The sequence below is a fragment of the Sceloporus undulatus genome, chromosome 2, assembly GCF_019175285.1.
Source record: "Sceloporus undulatus isolate JIND9_A2432 ecotype Alabama chromosome 2, SceUnd_v1.1, whole genome shotgun sequence".
Lineage (NCBI taxonomy): Eukaryota > Metazoa > Chordata > Lepidosauria > Squamata > Phrynosomatidae > Sceloporus > Sceloporus undulatus.
The window spans coordinates 170,396,488-170,414,616 of NC_056523.1; the positions used below are offsets into that span (position 1 = coordinate 170,396,488).

Consider the following 18,129-nt stretch of genomic DNA (forward strand, 5'->3'; position numbering starts at 1 on the left):
GAATTAGGTGAAAAGAAGGAGGGTTGCCTTTTCTGAAAGTCATAGGAGTAGTGATTTAATTTTTCAATAGGTTTCAGGCTCCTTTTCCTACAGTGCTATCTATCTATCTATCTATCTATCTATCTATCTATCTATCTATCTATCTATATAAACTCTTTATTTTTCAAAACTTCTGGATACTTCCATTTTTCTTTCTGAACACTGTGGCATTCCGTGTGGTCCCTGGCCTGTTCCCTGAGTGTCCAAGGAAGAAAAAAATGGCAGCCAAACCCAATGAAGACGCCCACCCTGGTGCAAAGGATGCCAATTTGCATAAATTATTTGTACCCTCTCTTCAATTATGGCAATTCCTGGTAGCGGGCAATAGCAATGATACAAACAATAAACAATAAAGAATTTCCACCATGACCAATTTGAAATAGCAGTAAACAGCAACACTACTGGGCACTGAGATCATATGCTCCCCTCCTCTAACTACATACCTACCCCATGGAACAGAACTGTCACTCGGCAGAGGGCTTGGGCTACTTGGAATTGTCTGATTGTCCAGAAGGCTCAGCTGCCCCACATCCCTAATGGATTCCCTGTTTTGGTCAGATTTCCTCACCTCTTTTCAAAGGAAGAATGGTTTTGCATGTCTTGCCCATCTCTTTTCTCTTGCCTTGCCATCTGCCTCATTGACACCCTGCCTACTGCATCACCCTCCTACTGCGGACTCACCGATTTGTGTCTTTTTTTCTTGCTCTTCTTCTTCTGCCTTTTAGAGCGCCTGGTGCTGTGCTCTGTGGGGAGAGGGTGGGCGGAGAAATGGGACACCATGGGGAAGCTGATCCTCACTGAGCACATGCACAGGGCTACGCTGGCCCAACACACTAGTGGGCAAAGCTTTCTGAAGGAGGCACAGAGAGACAGCTAGGACTGTCACCTTGCTGAGGAGGGTGAAGGGGCAAACTATCTCACAGGCTGACCTGGAAGGTGAGTGGACTCTCCTTTATTGGACATTTTTAAGCAGACACTGGATGGCTGCCCATTAAGATTGAGATCACAGTAAATGTCTTGCACTGAGAGTGCACTGGAAAAGATGACCTCTGAAGAAACTCTTTCGATCCCACCACTCATGTGAATTTCAAATGCAATGAGATTTCATTTGAGAAAAGCAGGACAAATGGGGCTTCAATTGACAATGGGCCCTCAAACAATCCCTGTCTCTTACCTGAATCAGGTGAGGAAGATGCTCCTGAGCCAGCAGATTCCGAATGGTTCCGTTTCTTGCGTTTAGCTGCACGGTGGGGGTGGTCTGACCCTGACTCTGAGCCCTGAGGGGAAGAAATGTGGACTCACCAAATAGTCACTAACGGGGGGGGGGGGGGACCTGCGCTTTGTGTTTCTGATCTACTAGTAAAGTACAGGCAGGAGGACTGAGTGCAAGTAAAAAAACAAACCCAGCACACTTTGGTGGCAGCTGATTTTAAACTGGCTCACACCCTTTCTTGGTGAATTTCCTGGGATGTGGAGCAATACATCCAAACTCATCATTTGCAACAGCCTCCCCTATGCTGGCATCCTCCAGATATCTCAGACTATAATCTCCATCACCCTCAAACAGCAGTTGATTGTGATTGCTTGAGGATGAAGGGAGGTGTAATCTCACCTATCTGGCGGGCATTGACTTGTCTTGCACCGAAGAGTAGCACGGTGGTTGATAAAAGCCCTCCTCCAGTCCCAGCCCTGCTTAAGGCAATATGTTTGCAGAATCTATGGTTATAAGGCACAGCTCAAAAGTCTTCCCACATGGCTGTGTGTCTATGTGCATGTGTATATACACAGGTACTGCACTGCAGGATTCTTCAGCTCTATCAACACAGGCTGCAGAATGAGACAGTCTGCTTCTGAAGTGGTAAATAATGAATGATACCACTTCATCCTCTGCATGGGAGAGTGAACAAGTTCCAGTTTTGAACAATCCACAGTTCAATTTTAAATAAATCTCAACAAGTAAAAGCATCTAGGACACACAGAGGAAAACGTGGGCCAACCCACTTCTTCTGTAGGTCTTTTCTAAAAAATATCCTAAGAAACTTTGTCTGTGGAAAAATATTCAAATTGGTAAGCTCCACCACCAACCTACTGCCTAAAGAGATATAGTCACACTATCATCTCATGACAGCCAGTGTTGTATAGTTGTTTGGGTGTTTGACTAGGACTCTGAAGACCAGGGTTCAAATCCCCGCTCAGCTGTGGAAACCTACTGGGTGACCCGGGCAAGTCACAGTCTCTCAGCCTCAGAGGGAGGAAAGAGCAAATCCCTACTGAACAAATCTTGCCAAGAAGATCCCATGACAGATTCACCTTAGAGTCAGCATAAGTTGGAAATTACTTGAAGGCGTGAAACACTCACTCCATGACTCTATAGTGTCACTCTGGTGCTGGTGCCCCCCCCCCCCGCCCCTTCATGCATACCTCCAGTCTGAAGTGGCTCAATCCATTCAACCACCTCTGGAGACTCAAATACCTCACATTTTGCTCCCTTTGTAAAGGGAGTTTTAGCCCTTCTGAGTTTTCCTAACCCTTTCATTAAAAACGCCAAGAGGGTTAAAATAAAGCCCTGAAATTTCCATTTACCCTTGTCCAACACACATCTCACTCCCATGGCTTTAAGGGCCTCTTGCTCCAGGTTGCCCCACCCCCGCCACCCCAGACTTTCCCTCTAAGCTCTCACTGAAGCAGAACGCTTGCGATGGTGCTTCTTGGGTTTCTTGGTGTGCTTCTTGGCCTTGGCGTGGAAATGCTGGCACTCCGTCTGTGGGGTGGGTGGGGGGGGGGGAGAGAGAGGTTTGCATACACAGCTCACCAGACTTGAGCCCCTCTGAGCACCCAGCCTTCACTCTCCAGCACAATCTGGAAGATCCAGCTTCCCCACCCCTGTCACCCTCCATTGCAGGCCTTAGAGCTGAATTGCCTCCCGAGATTCCATTGCTCTGGCCTTTCCCATCAGTCCCTCCTCACCTCCAGCACTTGTAGGAATTCGCGGAAGAGGCGAATCCGCTCCGATTCCAGTGTAATCTGCTCAAAAGCAATGTTGTTGACGAACCGCTCTCGGACCTGGTGAGAAAGGGAAAGAGCAAACCTGGGGGTCCTGAGAGCTGCAGTCCAAAAAAGGAATGTTTCCCAAGCTTTGACATAAGTTGACAGAGGCATAGGTAGCTCCTTCTCCTAGACCACATATCTGTTTGGTTTTTTTCTTAGAGTGTGAAAGCCTGATGACCAGAGCTAGATACACAACAAGGTTATTCAGGCAGGTTAAGTCAATTATCAGCTTCACCCCAGGTAGTACACAGTAGTCTGGCAGACCTACAGTGGTACCTCGGGATACGAAATACCCAGGTTACGAAATTTTCGGGATACGAAAAAATCCCATAGGAAAACATTGTTCCGGGTTACGAATGTTTTTTCGGGTTACGAAAAAACTTTTGGTGCTTTTTTCGGCTTTTTCGCACGGAATCGCGGCTTTTCCCCATTAGCGCCTATGGCAATTCGGCTTACGAAGGCTTTTCGGGTTACGAACGGTGCCACGGAACGAATTAATTTCGTAACCCGAGGCACCACTGTACTTCTGAATTGCAATTCTATTAGATAAGGGATCACTTTTAAAACCAGACAGCAGAGCTGAACAAAAGACAACAAAGATCAAACAACAGTTACCATCCAACAACCCCTCCATGCAGCAAAAATATCCACTTCTAAAGCTACATTGCACCAGCACTACGCAACCACCATGCAGAATACAACACTGCACAACACATGTCAATGACGGGGGGGGGGGGGTCATTGTGCAACTGCAATGCACAATGTACAACTACAATATGCAATGCTGCTATCTGTGCAACTTTGCTTCTGTTGCCGTCAACAGACTATGTCTGTTACGTAGTGTAGACTAATTAGCCTCATCTACATAGCATGGCTTACATATGTGTATGTCACTAACAGGTTGCCTGCTGATTTGTGTTCCCATTTTAAGACAAGAGACACTGAAGATTAGACAACACCTGAAGCCAAGCCAGAAGTGTATTTCCCCCTTTGCTCTGGTTAAAGTACCAGGAGTCAGAACCATCAAGAGATGTACCACTAGATCACAACCCACTTCCTGCTCACTGAGGCCAGTGGTGGATGCACTTGCAGCCAGGCTTAGGGGGCTCACCTCATCCCAGGGAGTGCTGGGTTCCAACGGAGGAGCTGCCTGCCGCAACATGCTCTTGAACGCTGCCTCCTTGCGCCGCATCTTACGAGTCTCTTCCTTCTCCCGCTCACGCTCCCGTGCCTCTGCCTTCTCTAGCAGCTGTGAGAGATGAGCAGGTGGGAAAGTGAGTTTAAACCACGCCACACACCCTTGCCCAAGGGTCTTTTGTTGATCCTTCTGCTGCATAAAAAGGCCCTTCTCTACAGCAAAACTCTAGGGCCAAGTTCAACTTCAATTTAACTTGGGAGGGTTTTTTGTTTTTTTGCATTTTTGTAATGACAGAGTAAAGGCAAAAGAGTGGGACTAAAAATGTCAATATCGTTTCCTGTAGTTCTCACTGCCAGTAGTATGGTAAAACCTTACGTGAAGCAAGCAAACGAACACTGCACAAAGGCTGAGAAATTACCAAAGGATGGGATGGTGTAATTGGGAAGGGGGGTCAGACTGGGCTTCGCCCAAGAAGGTGGGATGCAGCCTGAGTCTCTTACTCTCCTTTGTGTGTGTGAGTCTCCCCTATTCTCTGAAGCACCACTGACACAAAAGAACCTTCATGAGTCCAGACCAAAGTTGGTCACCCAACAGAAGACTTATTCCAAAAATTAGGAACCAGGTGTACTCTTTGTAGTGACAGCCTGCCTGTTGTTTGTCCCAAGCTTCTAGGTGTAGACTGCCCCTGAATGTAGATGATCCATTTATAAGACCATAAATAACAAATCTCCCAGAGGGTAGGACCAGGTTTAATGGTTTTAAGTTACAGAAGGGTAGATTTCAGTTGAAGTTAGAAGGAACTTCTTGTTGGTAAAAGAAGTTTGGCAATGGAATCAGCTCCTTCCAAATCTATGATTCTATGATCTGTTTGGAATCCATTTTTTAAAACTCTGTAAGCCAGGAGCCATCATTACAACCCCTTGATTCCATTGTGTGTTACATGTACAATACAGTTGGCCCTCCATATCCATGAATTCTGCATTTACAGATTCAGCCAACCAGTTCAAAAATATTCACACACATACAAAATTACAAAAAGCAAACATTAATTGCCTTTTTATATAACATTTTACTATGCTGTTATATATAATGGGACTTGAGTATCCATGGATTTGGGTATCTAGAAGGCAGTCCTGGCACGGTCCCAGCAGATACTGAGAGACCACTTATTTTCCTCTTCACTAAGAAGATAACTCTGCCCATGTTCTAATATGAGTGAAAGAAATGGAGGGTGGGGGATATCCAGAAATCTATAAAGTTTTCCCTAGGGCCACAATGTTTCTAAAAATAATTTGTAACAGTAGTAAGTAACATGCAAAACCAGTGTTGGTGAACTGCAACTCCCAGTATAGCCAGTGGCCAGCATAGCCAGTGGTGAGGAATGTCAAAGCTGAAGTCTTACAACATCAGGAGAGCTATATGATTTCCGTCCCTGATTTGTAACATGCCCTTCTATTTTACTGGACTGCAATTCCCATCAGCCCCCCAGCCAGCACAGCCAGTGATAAAGGATAATGCAGCCCTGCAACTTCTGGAGATCCAAGCATTTGCCATCCCTGGGGGGCAATGGGAGAGGGTGACTAGGCACAGTACTGAAGAGGCAAGTTGGTTCCTGCCTCCACTATCAGGAACTGTATCCCACACTCTGTGTAGACAACAGTTTGCTGATCCCTGCCCCACTCACACTGTTGAAAGTCAGCTTAATGTTGCCAGCATCCAACGTAGCAGCCCGCTTGTCAAAACTGATGACGTGCGCAAAGTCCTCAAAAGTTGTGTTGACTTCCACACTGAAGCTCCGGTCCTATCAAGGGATGAAGTGGAAGAAAGGCAAGACAATTAAAAAATCATTCCAAGTACCATATGTGTGCCTGAATCTTATAGACTAGTTCCTAACTATAGAAGGCCCAGGGAACCAACAGCTGAATGATGAGTGAACACATAAGGAAACTGCACTGATTCCAAAGTTCTCCTCTGACTGGGGACTAAGATCATTAGGATTTAGCCAGTGTTTCCTCCTGAGCTGTGCAAAAAGCGAGGGACCACAGAATAGAAAAGGATTGCCCCATTCACATTTGAGATGCATCACTAGCAAACAGAAGGCTACATTTTTTCATATCTTTCCCTTTTGCTTCATAAGTAGCCTGAAGAAAACATTTTTGCTGAAACTTTGCTTAATACTTTATGGCCTTTTAGAACTACACAGCTTGCTTTTGACTGTTTTCCCAATGCAGTCTTCCTCAGGCTAACACTTCCAGATGTTTTGGACAATAACCCTCATTATCTTCAATCATTGGTCATGCTGATTGTGACTGAGGGAGTCATAATCCAAAACAACTGGAACACATACTGTTGGGGATGGGTAAATGGACACATCTACTGGAGTAATCCTGTTCATGATCCATGTTGATCTTCAGGGGATTGCCCTAAAGGTTTAGCACTAAAACACTTCACTGCCTAAAGGAGAGCAGTAAGTACTATTTCACCACACCATCCTCACTGCCAGGTCCAGGTTGACAGTGTTCAAGGCTGGCTGTGTTGCTTTGGAATATCCCAGAAGTCCCTCCTACTCAAGTAAATAATACAGTAGTCATAACTAAGTATAGTGGACCCTCTCCTTATGCAGGGGATCTGCTCCAGATCCCCCTGCGTAAGGGAATAAATATTCATCTAGGCTCGTTCCCCATTGTTCTTCTCCCCAAATGTGTCTGCGCATGGTGCAAGCGCACTGTCGTTAGAAATTTTCTGCCATTTCACAAGATACAAAATGGGCAGCTCCCTCACTCTGCCTAACAATAGTGCTAGCTCTGCCCAGACACGTTGGAATCTGCTAGTAGATATCATTGTGGAGGGTGCTCTTTTCACATCAATCTCAGAAATTAATTTACAAACTCAAAAAAGTGCAATTGGCATGAAATTGTCCACAGGAGGGAAACCTTCTGTCCTCTGACAGTGTGGACTATAATTCCCACAGTTCTTTACCATTAGTCATGCTGCATGGGGCTGACTGGAACTGTCCCTCAAGTAGACAATGTACTGTTGTCTTTCAAGTCAAAAGGAAAACATGGCAGACTTTCTGTTTGGTGAATAAATGATCCTTCAAAGGATGTTAAAGATTTACAGCAAAGTGAAGGAACCTATGGAAAATGACTATTACTGTACAAAATGGCAAAGGCCAAGCAGAGGATCCAGACAACTGTGGAACTGTGGAGTGAGAAAGCAGACAGGAATAAACCCTGGGAGTCAAGGCAAGCAACTTTAAAACAGAAAGGATCAGTGCTTGGAGACGTTATTTTTCCTAGACAAAAACTTCTAGTATCCCCTAGCGAACACGGTCATGGCCATGCTGGCTGGGAGATTCTTGGAGGTTAAGTCCAGGGAAAATAATGTTTTAAAGCACTGGAAATGGCTTTGAATACACTAACAAGCTTTGGCATAAGCTTTCATTGACTGGAACCCACTCATTAGATACATGAAAGTGTTTGATCAAGTAGGATGGAATTTGAAAAAGTTGATGTCGCATAAAACATTCTGGTCCTTGTGGCGCTACAAATCTCTGTTAGTATTGCTGCAAAGGACTTAACACAGGGATCTTCACCCAACATACTTATAATGTGATGTTTCCACTTGAATTTCCATGGCTCTGTTTTATGGAATCCTGGGATTTGGAGTTTTAGAGAGGGGCACTTAGAATACTTAGCTGGAGAGTTCTAGTGCCTCTCTAAACTGCAAATCCCATGATTTCATAGCATGTTGCCATGGAAGTTCGAGTGGAATCATAGCATCACAATAAGCTAATGTGAAAGGGCCCTCCGCTACCACCACTTGAAATTCTTGGAGATGACTTATTAGCTTTGCTCTCCCTGTGTCCCTCCAGTGTCCACCTTGAGGATATCCTTGATGATTTTCTTTTCATCATGGAAACGGGCCTTCAGATCTTCCACATAGAACTTGAACAGGTCCAATGGGGTGGAGCCTGTGGGGGCAGAAAAGCAGACATGTATGACCCATCAGTAGTGCCTTCCAAGGAAAAGGTTTCAGTTACAGTGGCTTCCAAATTGTCTGGAGTTTTCATGCAGGCTTTATCAGAGACCCATCAACGATACCATGAGAAAAGCCCTGCAGATACTGCATGAGACATGACATTGTGAGGTGTGTTCTAAAGACACTCTTGATTCAGGGAACATGACCCTGAGGCTGATTTGGCCAGGATACCACTCTGCTTCAACTGAGGCTCTTGAACATCTTTCAGAAATATATGCAAAGCTCAGAGATCCAATGGCAAGAAGGCAAGCATACAGGTGGTCATCTGGCAGAAAAATCAGTAGGGAATACAATACATAAAAGTCAGGCTATTTGAAAACCACTGTAATAAATAAATAAATAAATAAATAAATAAGTTGCCTTAAAACAGCCATCTCCCATCTGGCTTCCCCCAGATAAGCTGCACTACATCGTTCATGTTGTTTGGGGATCATAGTAGTCATAGTCCAACACAACTGAAGGCAACTCAATTGAGAAAGGCAGCCTGAGTGAGGCCAACAACCTGGCCACTCCACAAACATTGTACCAGGTTCAAAGGCTTTAGACACAGGTCCGACCACAGAAGGCATGGAGTTCTATCCTCAGCATTTCTCAGCCATGAGAAATGCTGGGGAAGACCTACCGATTGCAGGTGGGGCTAAGACCAGTGATGGGCCATGCAAGGGTTCCTCCTTTTTCTCTTTCACTTGCTGCTACCCTCTTTTCTTTCTCTCTTCCTCTTTCTCCCACCCTCTTTTCTCTCAGTACGTTTCTCTCTTTGTCACTCCTCTCTCTTCCTTTGCCTCTTTCTTTTTGTGCCACCCTGTTCTCTTTCCCCCTTTTCCTTCCTGTCCCAAAGGCTGCCAAGGAAGGGACAAATTGTTCTTCCCAGCACTTTGAAACAATGTAGAGGGCTTTGGAAACAAGATGGGGGGGCAATAAGTTCTCAACACTGCACTACATCATCCTTTCCTTTCAATTTCCTTTTCATAACAGCATGTTTTATTCACAAAAAGTACTTTTCAATACCAGCCACCCTGACAAACATCACTTTTCACAGAAGCTGAGCCAAGAACATTCTGTGGCCAACAGCTCTGTTCCATGAGTGGTTATAATGACACCAATTTAACCAAAGAGGTGTCAGAAGCTGCATCTACACTGTACAAATAACTCAGTTTGACACCATTTTAACTGCCATGGCTCCACCCTACAGAATCCTGAGATTTGTAGTTTTGTGAGTTGCCAGCACTCTTGGACAGAGAAGGCTACAGGCCTTGTAAAACTCCAAATCCCACTGTTTCATTGGGTGGAACTACAGCACTTAAAGTGGTGTCAAACTGCATTATTTCTACAGTGTAGATGTACCCAGTAGCTTCACTACCATGAGCACAATATGCCCACTCCTTGAAAATGGAAGTCTCTAACACATCTCTAATCTAATATTCATGCCTCACAAACATGCTGAGCTTTCTGTCCTCTTTTTATTTCAAATGCCCCCAAAAGAAAGGACTGACTCATAGGTTGTAAGTGTATTTTTAAAAGCCCCATTACTGTTGGGAAATGGACAGGGAGGGGTATCTTGCTCACTGGCTGCTTACCAGGTTGGCCCAACATGTTGGCAAAGCGTCTGTCAGTGCTGAGGGAGGGGTACAGCTCCATCCAAGTGGACATGGAGTGCAGGCGCCCATTTTCGTGAAGCTCGTCCAAGAAGGCCTGAGCAAGAAGCAGCCTGGTTATTCTACGATAGAGTGAGAGAGATCGGGGAGTCAGCCCTCCCCTGTTCACAAGCCCTGCAAGGGAGGCTGCATGCCCCAAAGCAGGCCTGGAACCCCTGCCCCACATCCCTTGCTTCCTTCTCTCCCCCTACTCAAAACACAATGCAGTTCATCATCCACAAAATTATTGAAAATAAATTTACCTTCAGGCTATGTGTATGAGATGTGTATAAATTACATAAAACATAAATTAATTTCATGTTTAAACTTGTCTGCCATCTCCAGAATATCTCATTATGTATATGCAAATATTACAAAATTTAAAAAAAAATCTTATCCCAAGCATTTTGGATAAGGGAGACTCAATTCATATTCAGTTTGACAACCAACTTTTAAAAATAAATAATAAAAAATATCCTGACCTGATGGGCAAGGAGATATGCTTGGATACATGTAGGAAATGCTTGGTGAAAAGTATTTTGCCCCTGAAGGTAGTGGGGAACATATTCAGCAAGGCACTAGGATGACCACTTTCCCCAAACATTCCTCACTTTTCCATGCATATTTCTCTTTCTTTACAAACTAGAAACTGGTGATGGATTTTTTTTAAAGAAAGCCGAAATCCTCAGAAAGCTGAATACCATGCTCAGTACTATATTCTGTGTTTTATCTTTATTCATATTAAAATGCATCCTGCACACAGCTATACCCTTCGAGAACTGGCTGGTGTAGAGTCTAATGTAAGCAAAAACCAACTCTGCCTTAGCTCTGAATGTGGATGTCAAAGCACTTTTGCTGCTCAATGACCTTCCAATCTGTTTATCCTCAGATGATGGGCCCTGGAGCCCATTTTGGGATACAGGCAGGGAATAAGTGCAATAAATAAATACATAAAAATAATAAATGGGTAATGGGTAGGAAGAACTAATGATTTAAAGATCACAAATGCAACTGAGACATACAAAGAACAGGTTTGTCAGACCACTGATACAACTGTCCCAGAGATGGAAAACTCTGCGAACCACCAGAAACTGATGGATTGCAACTCCCAGCGGCCCCTGACAGGACTGTCAATGATGAGAAATGTTGGGCTCAGTGGGCCAACAAAATCTTTTCGTCATCTGTCATCTTTAAATGAATGACCATGCTCTTTAAATGAATGATCATGCTATCTGCAGGATTCTGGGAGTTGTATTTATCCCAAGTAACTTGTCCAAACTCTTGATCAATCTACTGTTGTATACACCGGCAGTGATTCTTCAGGGTTTTAGGCAGATAGATAGATAGATAGATAGAGAGAGAGAGAGAGAGAGAGAGAGATCTTTCCAGCCACTGGGGTCAGCAAAATGCAGTGGAGTTGGGGTCAACAAAGTGCATGTGGCCCCCAGGATTGGTTTTGTGGCTCATAGAGTCCATGAGGCAAAAAAATCATCTGCAAGTGCCCCCTAATGCTTCAGGGGCAAGGGGGCATTTTCACCATGTTTTGGGGCACCTCTGGACTATTTCAAGTGCAGAAGAACCCTTTGTAAGTAAACAACAGAAAGTAAACTGTAAATAACTTCCATGTAATTTCCTGTTGTAAAATAGATTTGTCATGGGACCTAAAATGGCTCGCTGCCCTAAAAACAAAAAGAACACACTAGTAAAAGTGCCCACCTCCCCCAGTGTGTTTGGGTGTATTTAGGGGGCAAAACAATTTTTGAACTGGGGAAGGGGGGAATTGGTGGTGCAACCTTCCAAAGTCTCCCAGGAGGCCTACACAGCCTCCTAAGTTGCTCATCCTGAGTTTCCTGATCCTTTCAACTTAAGGTGCCTGGGGTTGACCCTGGGACTCTCTTTATGCAAGGCACAGAAATCTTCTCTACTGAGCTATGCTCCCTCTGAAAACCATACCACTACCCACTTCTAGGTGCTAGCCCAGGGTTTTTTTTCCCTCACTGAGCATGCCCCCAGCTCAAGGCTATGGCTCTGGATACCTGGAAGGCCTCCCTGTTCTTGCGCTGCTGGCGTCTCTCTCGTAGTCGGCCACGCTCACGCTCTTCCTCCTCCTCCCTTTCCAATGTCCGGATATGCTCCTCAAAGCAGATTAAGGCATCCTCTTTGTCCATATCTGAAACAGGCAGAGGTGAGAGGGGTCCAAGCTCAGTGGGGCAGAAAAATTAAACTGGCATGGGGTTACTGGGCTGGTGGTGGTGAGGAGAGGAAAATACATTGTAGAGAAAACTACCAGGCTAAAGGACATGCAAGTGGGGAAGCTGAACTGAGAGATCTGCATAAATAAAGCAAACGATACATGCTGCATAGTTGAAAGGGACAAGGTTTTGCACAGCCACAAGAATATTACTCAGTCCTCCCCATCCTGGATTGAGAAATTTCACCAGGCTGTCCATCTGCATCCAGCCTATCTTCACTTCTTTAAGAGCTAGAAACCTGGCTATTTTAAAAACTGGAAAGCTGAAATACTTGCACTACAGTGCAGAACAAATCTGAAGGAAGTACACATGTTCACAAAGAGCCTCATGGAGACTCTTAGGCCGAGGTTCTGCTGTGCTGAGTAATGGAGTTTTGCAATGCTGGTGCTGCAGTGCACTAACAGATGACAGGACCAGCCCCCCCCCACTCCCGCCAGCAAGCCATGGTATGATGATGAATGGGAAAGGGATCCCTGTTGCTGCTCCTGGCACCATCTCTTGCTAGTAGGTTGTTGGTGTTCACATCATTCTGTAGCACCTGCTTGCCAACGCTACAGAATCATATTGTTCTGGTCAGCTGAGTGACTTTAAAGGTGGGTTTGGGGACATGGTGTAATGGTTTGACAGTTGGACTATGACTCTGGAGATCAGAGTTAGATCCCCACTTGAGCATAAAAACCCACTGGGTGATCTCGGCCAAGGCACACTCTCCCAGCCTCAGAAGATAGCAATGGCAACCCTCCCACAAAGAAAATTGCCAAGAAAACCATATGATAGGGTCATCATAAGTAAAAAAATGACTTGTAGGCAGACAACCACAATCATCAGGGGGGCATTTACAATAATGACAAATGATGCCATAATCGTAAATGTGAATAAGAAACAGTGACACAAGTATAAGTCTAATGTACAACATTGTAACTGACTTAAGATACCAGAGTTCTGAAACTTTGATGTGGGCTGGGGTGGGAAGGAGAGAAGGACCTGAGACAACAGGGAGATGGGAAGGGGTCTCACTTTGCAGGTCCTCATCCTCGGCAAAGCTGGGGTTATCCATCAGGTACTGCTGGGCCTCGGACCAGGTAGTCTGAAAGCTGACACGACTCATGCTGTCCAGGATGCTCTTCAGGGCTTGGATATTCCTTTTGCGCAGCTGCTTGGCATGTTCCTGGGTGGGCAGCAGGGACAACCTTGAGGCTCGTATTCCTGCCAGAAGCACAGAGCTCCTGGGTTTCTTTGTCCCCCCGCCACTCCATCTAAGTTCTGCGGGCATCAGGAGGTGGCCAACTGCAAGTACTAGACAGAGCTTGAAAATGTTGCTTTTTAAACTATCATAACCCCAACCAGCAAGACAACTTGCCATGCAATTGGGGATTATGAAGTTTGTTGTACAAAAAGGTTCACACAAACACAATTTCAACTACTGAGCCATGTGAGGGGAAGGCGAGTCTCTATATTAACATTTTATTTTTTGTTCTCATCCCTTGCCTTTATCTTCCAAGTGTTGTTGGGATTTTTTTTGTTTACCTTCTCTTTTTTGGCTAGGAAAAAGAGAACATCATCGTAGATCTCCTTGCGATCACGCTCTGGGACCACAGCCCACACTTCCAGCTCCCCAAACATCTGTTCAGCTTTCCTGGGGAGGGGCAGGGGGAAACAAGAGGAAACAAGGTGTCATTTGTGGGATGAAGTCACTGTAGTGAGGACACAAGGGAGGCACAGATGAAGAATGCAATAGGAGGATGAGCACAACACATAACTGGATTAGCCTACAATGAAAAAGAGACTGCTCTGGGGCATCCATGTCTCTGAGAAACCAGTGAGATTTCCCCATTTTTAACTGGTGACAAAGGAAAGCAGGTCTAGCAGAGTGACAAAGACTCCAGAAAGAAATCCCACAGTCTGCAGCTGGAATCCAACCTCTTCAGCTGGTACACAGATTACATATGTTCAAGCCTTTTCAGTCACCAAAAAGAAAAGTAGAATACATTGGCTCCTGTGATTGGCTGGCAATAAATAGATTCTACATTGGTGTAGCTCCCAGCCTGGGGAAAAAGGGACTTCTCAGTGGCTCCTCCTAGGCTCTGAAACACTTTGTATGGAGGCAAGGTGAAGGCAAAGGCATCTTTCTCAACTATTATTCAGACCAGCTTCTGTCATCTAATTTGATTTACTGTTGAATCCAGTTCTAATACACTGAGTTCTGCTTTTCTTTTTCTTATCAATGGATTTTTATCATGACACTCACTTGGTTTTATCTTGAGCACTATTTTTAGTGGAAGGGTAGGATGTGCAAATAAAAAAAATATACAGTTGGTCCTCTGTATCTACAGATTCAAGTTTCCATAGTTTGAAAATATTCAAAAACGTATTAATTCCAAATAGCAAACCTTGATTTTGTCATTTTTATAAAAGGGACACCATTTTATTGTCCCACTGTATTTAATTGGACTTTAGCATCCACATCTTTTGGTATCAATGGGGGTTCCTGGAACCAAACATCAGTAGATACCAAGGGCCCACTGTATTAACTCTTGCTGCTTTCCTCCAACTGAAGAAGCATGGATTGGCACATTTCCTTCCTAGGACCGATCTAGATAGACTAATCATAGGGCCAAAGAGAAACCTCCACCTTCCATAATTCTCTTCTTACAGAGTTAAGCCTGAACAATCTGGTACTAGGCTCTACAAGAAGTCGGCCACCCAGTCAAGAAAGGTCAGAACTCAAACACCATGATCCCCAGGGCCCAGGCACTAGGCACACTGCCTTTGACACTGGTGCTTTCTTACCTGTAGCGGGTGGTGGAATTCATCTTGCTGTGTTGCTCCAGGAAATGCTGCAGCTCCTCTTTGGCCTCTTTTGCCCGGAGCCGAGCCTCCTCCTTTTCTTCCTTGTCTCGCTGGGCCTTGTAGGCATTGAAAGCCTGCTTCTTCTCGCTCAGCTTGGGCAAGGCACTAGGGCAGACCATACAAGAAGCTCCAAGAGCTTGCAGTCATGGGTAATGGAGGAGAACAAACAGGGGACAGGAGTATGGAGGTACCAAAGGAGGGAGTGGGACGCCCAGCTGCACAGCAATCTGGGCTGGACTACGCAAGGCCAAGTCTAGGGTATTTCTATTACTTTGCCACTGTGAGAAAAGTGTCATAAGCCATAGACCTGCAACACTGCAAACTAGGGCTATATTTGATAGATGAAGGGAAGGAGGGAGTCATAGAACTCTGTGCAGAATCATACCTGAACCGAGGGTCACTGCTAATGAGCTTCATGGCTTGCTCCCACGATGCACTTGCTGGGACACCCTGGGGCCAGAGAACAGAAGGATTTTCACCCAAGATGATATCACACAGAATCATAGAGTTGGAAGAGACCACAAGGGCCATTCAGTCCAACCCCCTGCCATGCAGGAACTCTCAGTCAAAGCATACCTGACAGATCACCTCTTATGCTGGGACCACACCCCCTTTGCTACTTGTCTCAAGACAAGTTTACATAAATAGAAGGATTAAATCACATTTATTTATTTATTTAACTTTTGCTTTTGACTTGGAATGTACTGGTTTAGGCTACGGTACCTACTTTTCTCTCTTCCCAGTTCTTTGAATGAACAAAATGATTCTTCCCAGGAGAAGAGTTCACGTGATATGCTATTTTTCTATGTGAAAGGATAACATTCTACCTTTTCAGGGGACAAAATCCATACATAACATTTTCCTTCTTCCTATCTGAGGAAGTAGATTCATGTCTATGAAAGCTCATGTTACCAGCTTTTTTCATTTAGTTAGTCTCAAATGTGCTTCTAGATCCCTTTCCTCCTGCTCTTCATGGAGCTTTTACTAATTCTCACCCACTCAATGCTCTCTCAATGCTTGAGCCAAAAACCTTTATTGTTTCTAACCCACAGTCAATGGCCAATATGGCTGGGGGTGATGAGAATTGTATTCCAATTCAGCTGGAGGGCTGGAAAGGTTGCCCTAAAGTGGTAACAGTCCAAAAAGAACTATACCACTTAATGCAGTGATGGCGAACCTATGGCACGCGTGCCAGAGGTGGCACTCAGAGCCCTGTCTGTGGGCACACATGCTGTCATCCTAGCATAGAGTTTGCCAGAGTTTCTTACTAGAAAGCCAGAGGGATGTGGCACTTTACAATAAATAAGTGGGGTGTGGGTTGGAGTTTGGGCACCCAGTCTGTAAAAGGTTCACCATCACTGACTTAATGGAAGGGACTGTATAATCTGGCCCTGATTGCCTGGAGAAATTGCTAATTGTCTGGTCCTCTAATTTGTCCCCTGTTAGTACCTTTTCTTTGAGCATCTCTTTAAAAGCTTGTTTGGCTTCTTCCTTGTTGATCCATGCATTGCCTGTGCCACGCTCCTCCTCATCTTTCCGGGCAGGATCAGAACTGGCCCAGGGAAAACAAAGCCATGTCAGAAGGAGCAGCCTTGTGATGAAACAGCCATCTGTAACAACTTTCCTGGCTGCCAGAGGCAACCAAGAATTCCCTGTAGGTGAGTAGATGGATTCTACGCATATAAGATAATAGACTGGCAGAGGAGCGATAGACCATTCCATTCCATATTTCTCCTTTATCAATACCTCACTCTTTACCAGCCTGTTTTATTAGGTGATTTTGCTAGTTTTACTAGCCTATTAAGGACAGTGAGCCCTTGGTATCATATATAGTCATATATTTATATATGAATAAACAATTTTTTAAAAACAGGATTTTTAAAAAAGAAGTAATTTGGTTTAAATGAACCTAGTTTAAACCGACTAAAACCTGATTAAAACAACAACCTTTATATACACTCCCAAATGATAACAGTCAAAAATTTTATCTCTACCTAAATAATGCATGAGTCAGCTGTAGCTGCTTTTCAAGGAACAGCAGAATTTGCTACCATCATTCTCACTACTTGCTACCATCACCCTGCAGTTCCCCCTCCAATCACCAAGGAAGGAAACTAATCTACAACATGACAGCCTAGACATGCCTTAATCCTACACCTTCCCTGCTTTCTCCTCCCACGTCACCTGCTTGTAACTTCCTCCTCAGCTGCAGGAGGTGCCCCCTCAATGCCTGGTGTCTCCTGTCCTTCGATTCCACCAGTGCCTTCTGTGTCTGAGGTGGCTGCCGATGAGGGGCTGGGACTGGCAGGGCCTGACAATGGTGTTTCTGGTTGCTCAGGCTGATGTTGCTTCCTGGAGGAAGGGGAGAAGAAGGCAGCTGTGAATATTCTGGACCAGCACAAAAACAGCAAAAGCAAAGGAAAAGCAAAAGACTGTTATTTGGGACTGGCAAGGAATACTGGCAAGGAATATGCTGTGGGCTATATTTCAGAGGATGGTCATCGTTCAGTATTCGTTGCCTAAGCAAACCCTATGGGGGAATTTATGGGGTGGCCATAAGTCAACAGGTAGTTTGAAGGCACATACACACACTTTGTTCTATTTCATACAATGTGAATCTCTTCCCACCCACTGTTCAACCAATAAAGAGGTGGAAGTAAGAAAGGAGAATAAAATATACTGAAGAAATTTTAGAAAGCAAAAGGAACAGGAGCCTGGCGGAATCTGGAAGTCTCATTTAAAAGCCCACGCAGCTCCCTTGGAGTTGTGAAGTTCTCTGAGATCCTGAACACTTCATGCCTCTTACTCCAAGCCTTAAGGGCTGGAAGCCTGCTTCTTCTTTCTTAACAAGAATGTTTTTTTTACAACACAAAAGCTAAACGCTTTGAGAATCCTGAATTTGATATCAGATAAGATTCTGCAGTGCCCTGGCAGGGTGGAACATGTGGAATCTTCAGAGATGGGCCAACTTTTATCTGAGGGATGGATCAAAAAGTGAGCTGCTCTTGCCTTCCTTCCATGTCCCAGCCTTTTAAATAGAAAGTACAATTGATATAGCTCTGCCTTGCTGCCCATTCCTTCTCTAAGAGGCCCTCAAGGACTTTTCTCATGTTACTTTCCTGCAAGG

At 44.8% G+C, this 18,129-nt stretch overlaps 1 protein-coding gene across 3 annotated transcripts in view; it reads right to left on the reverse strand.

The window, feature by feature from the left end:
* Positions 1 to 18,129, reverse strand: part of PRPF40B (pre-mRNA processing factor 40 homolog B) — a 34,512-nt gene that overhangs the window by 1,750 nt on the left and 14,633 nt on the right. For all 3 annotated transcript variants that reach the window (XM_042451680.1, XM_042451681.1, XM_042451682.1), the window contains 15 exons: positions 17,187 to 17,354; positions 16,452 to 16,554; positions 15,388 to 15,452; positions 14,943 to 15,107; positions 13,680 to 13,788; positions 13,170 to 13,320; positions 11,937 to 12,070; positions 9,844 to 9,958; positions 8,107 to 8,198; positions 5,910 to 6,026; positions 4,199 to 4,336; positions 3,007 to 3,102; positions 2,720 to 2,800; positions 1,214 to 1,316; positions 721 to 782 (listed from right to left, as the gene is read on the reverse strand). In XM_042451680.1, the coding sequence (XP_042307614.1) occupies positions 721 to 782; positions 1,214 to 1,316; positions 2,720 to 2,800; positions 3,007 to 3,102; positions 4,199 to 4,336; positions 5,910 to 6,026; positions 8,107 to 8,198; positions 9,844 to 9,958; positions 11,937 to 12,070; positions 13,170 to 13,320; positions 13,680 to 13,788; positions 14,943 to 15,107; positions 15,388 to 15,452; positions 16,452 to 16,554; positions 17,187 to 17,354 (1,699 nt within the window). The remainder of the gene's footprint in view (positions 1 to 720; positions 783 to 1,213; positions 1,317 to 2,719; positions 2,801 to 3,006; positions 3,103 to 4,198; positions 4,337 to 5,909; positions 6,027 to 8,106; positions 8,199 to 9,843; positions 9,959 to 11,936; positions 12,071 to 13,169; positions 13,321 to 13,679; positions 13,789 to 14,942; positions 15,108 to 15,387; positions 15,453 to 16,451; positions 16,555 to 17,186; positions 17,355 to 18,129) is intronic.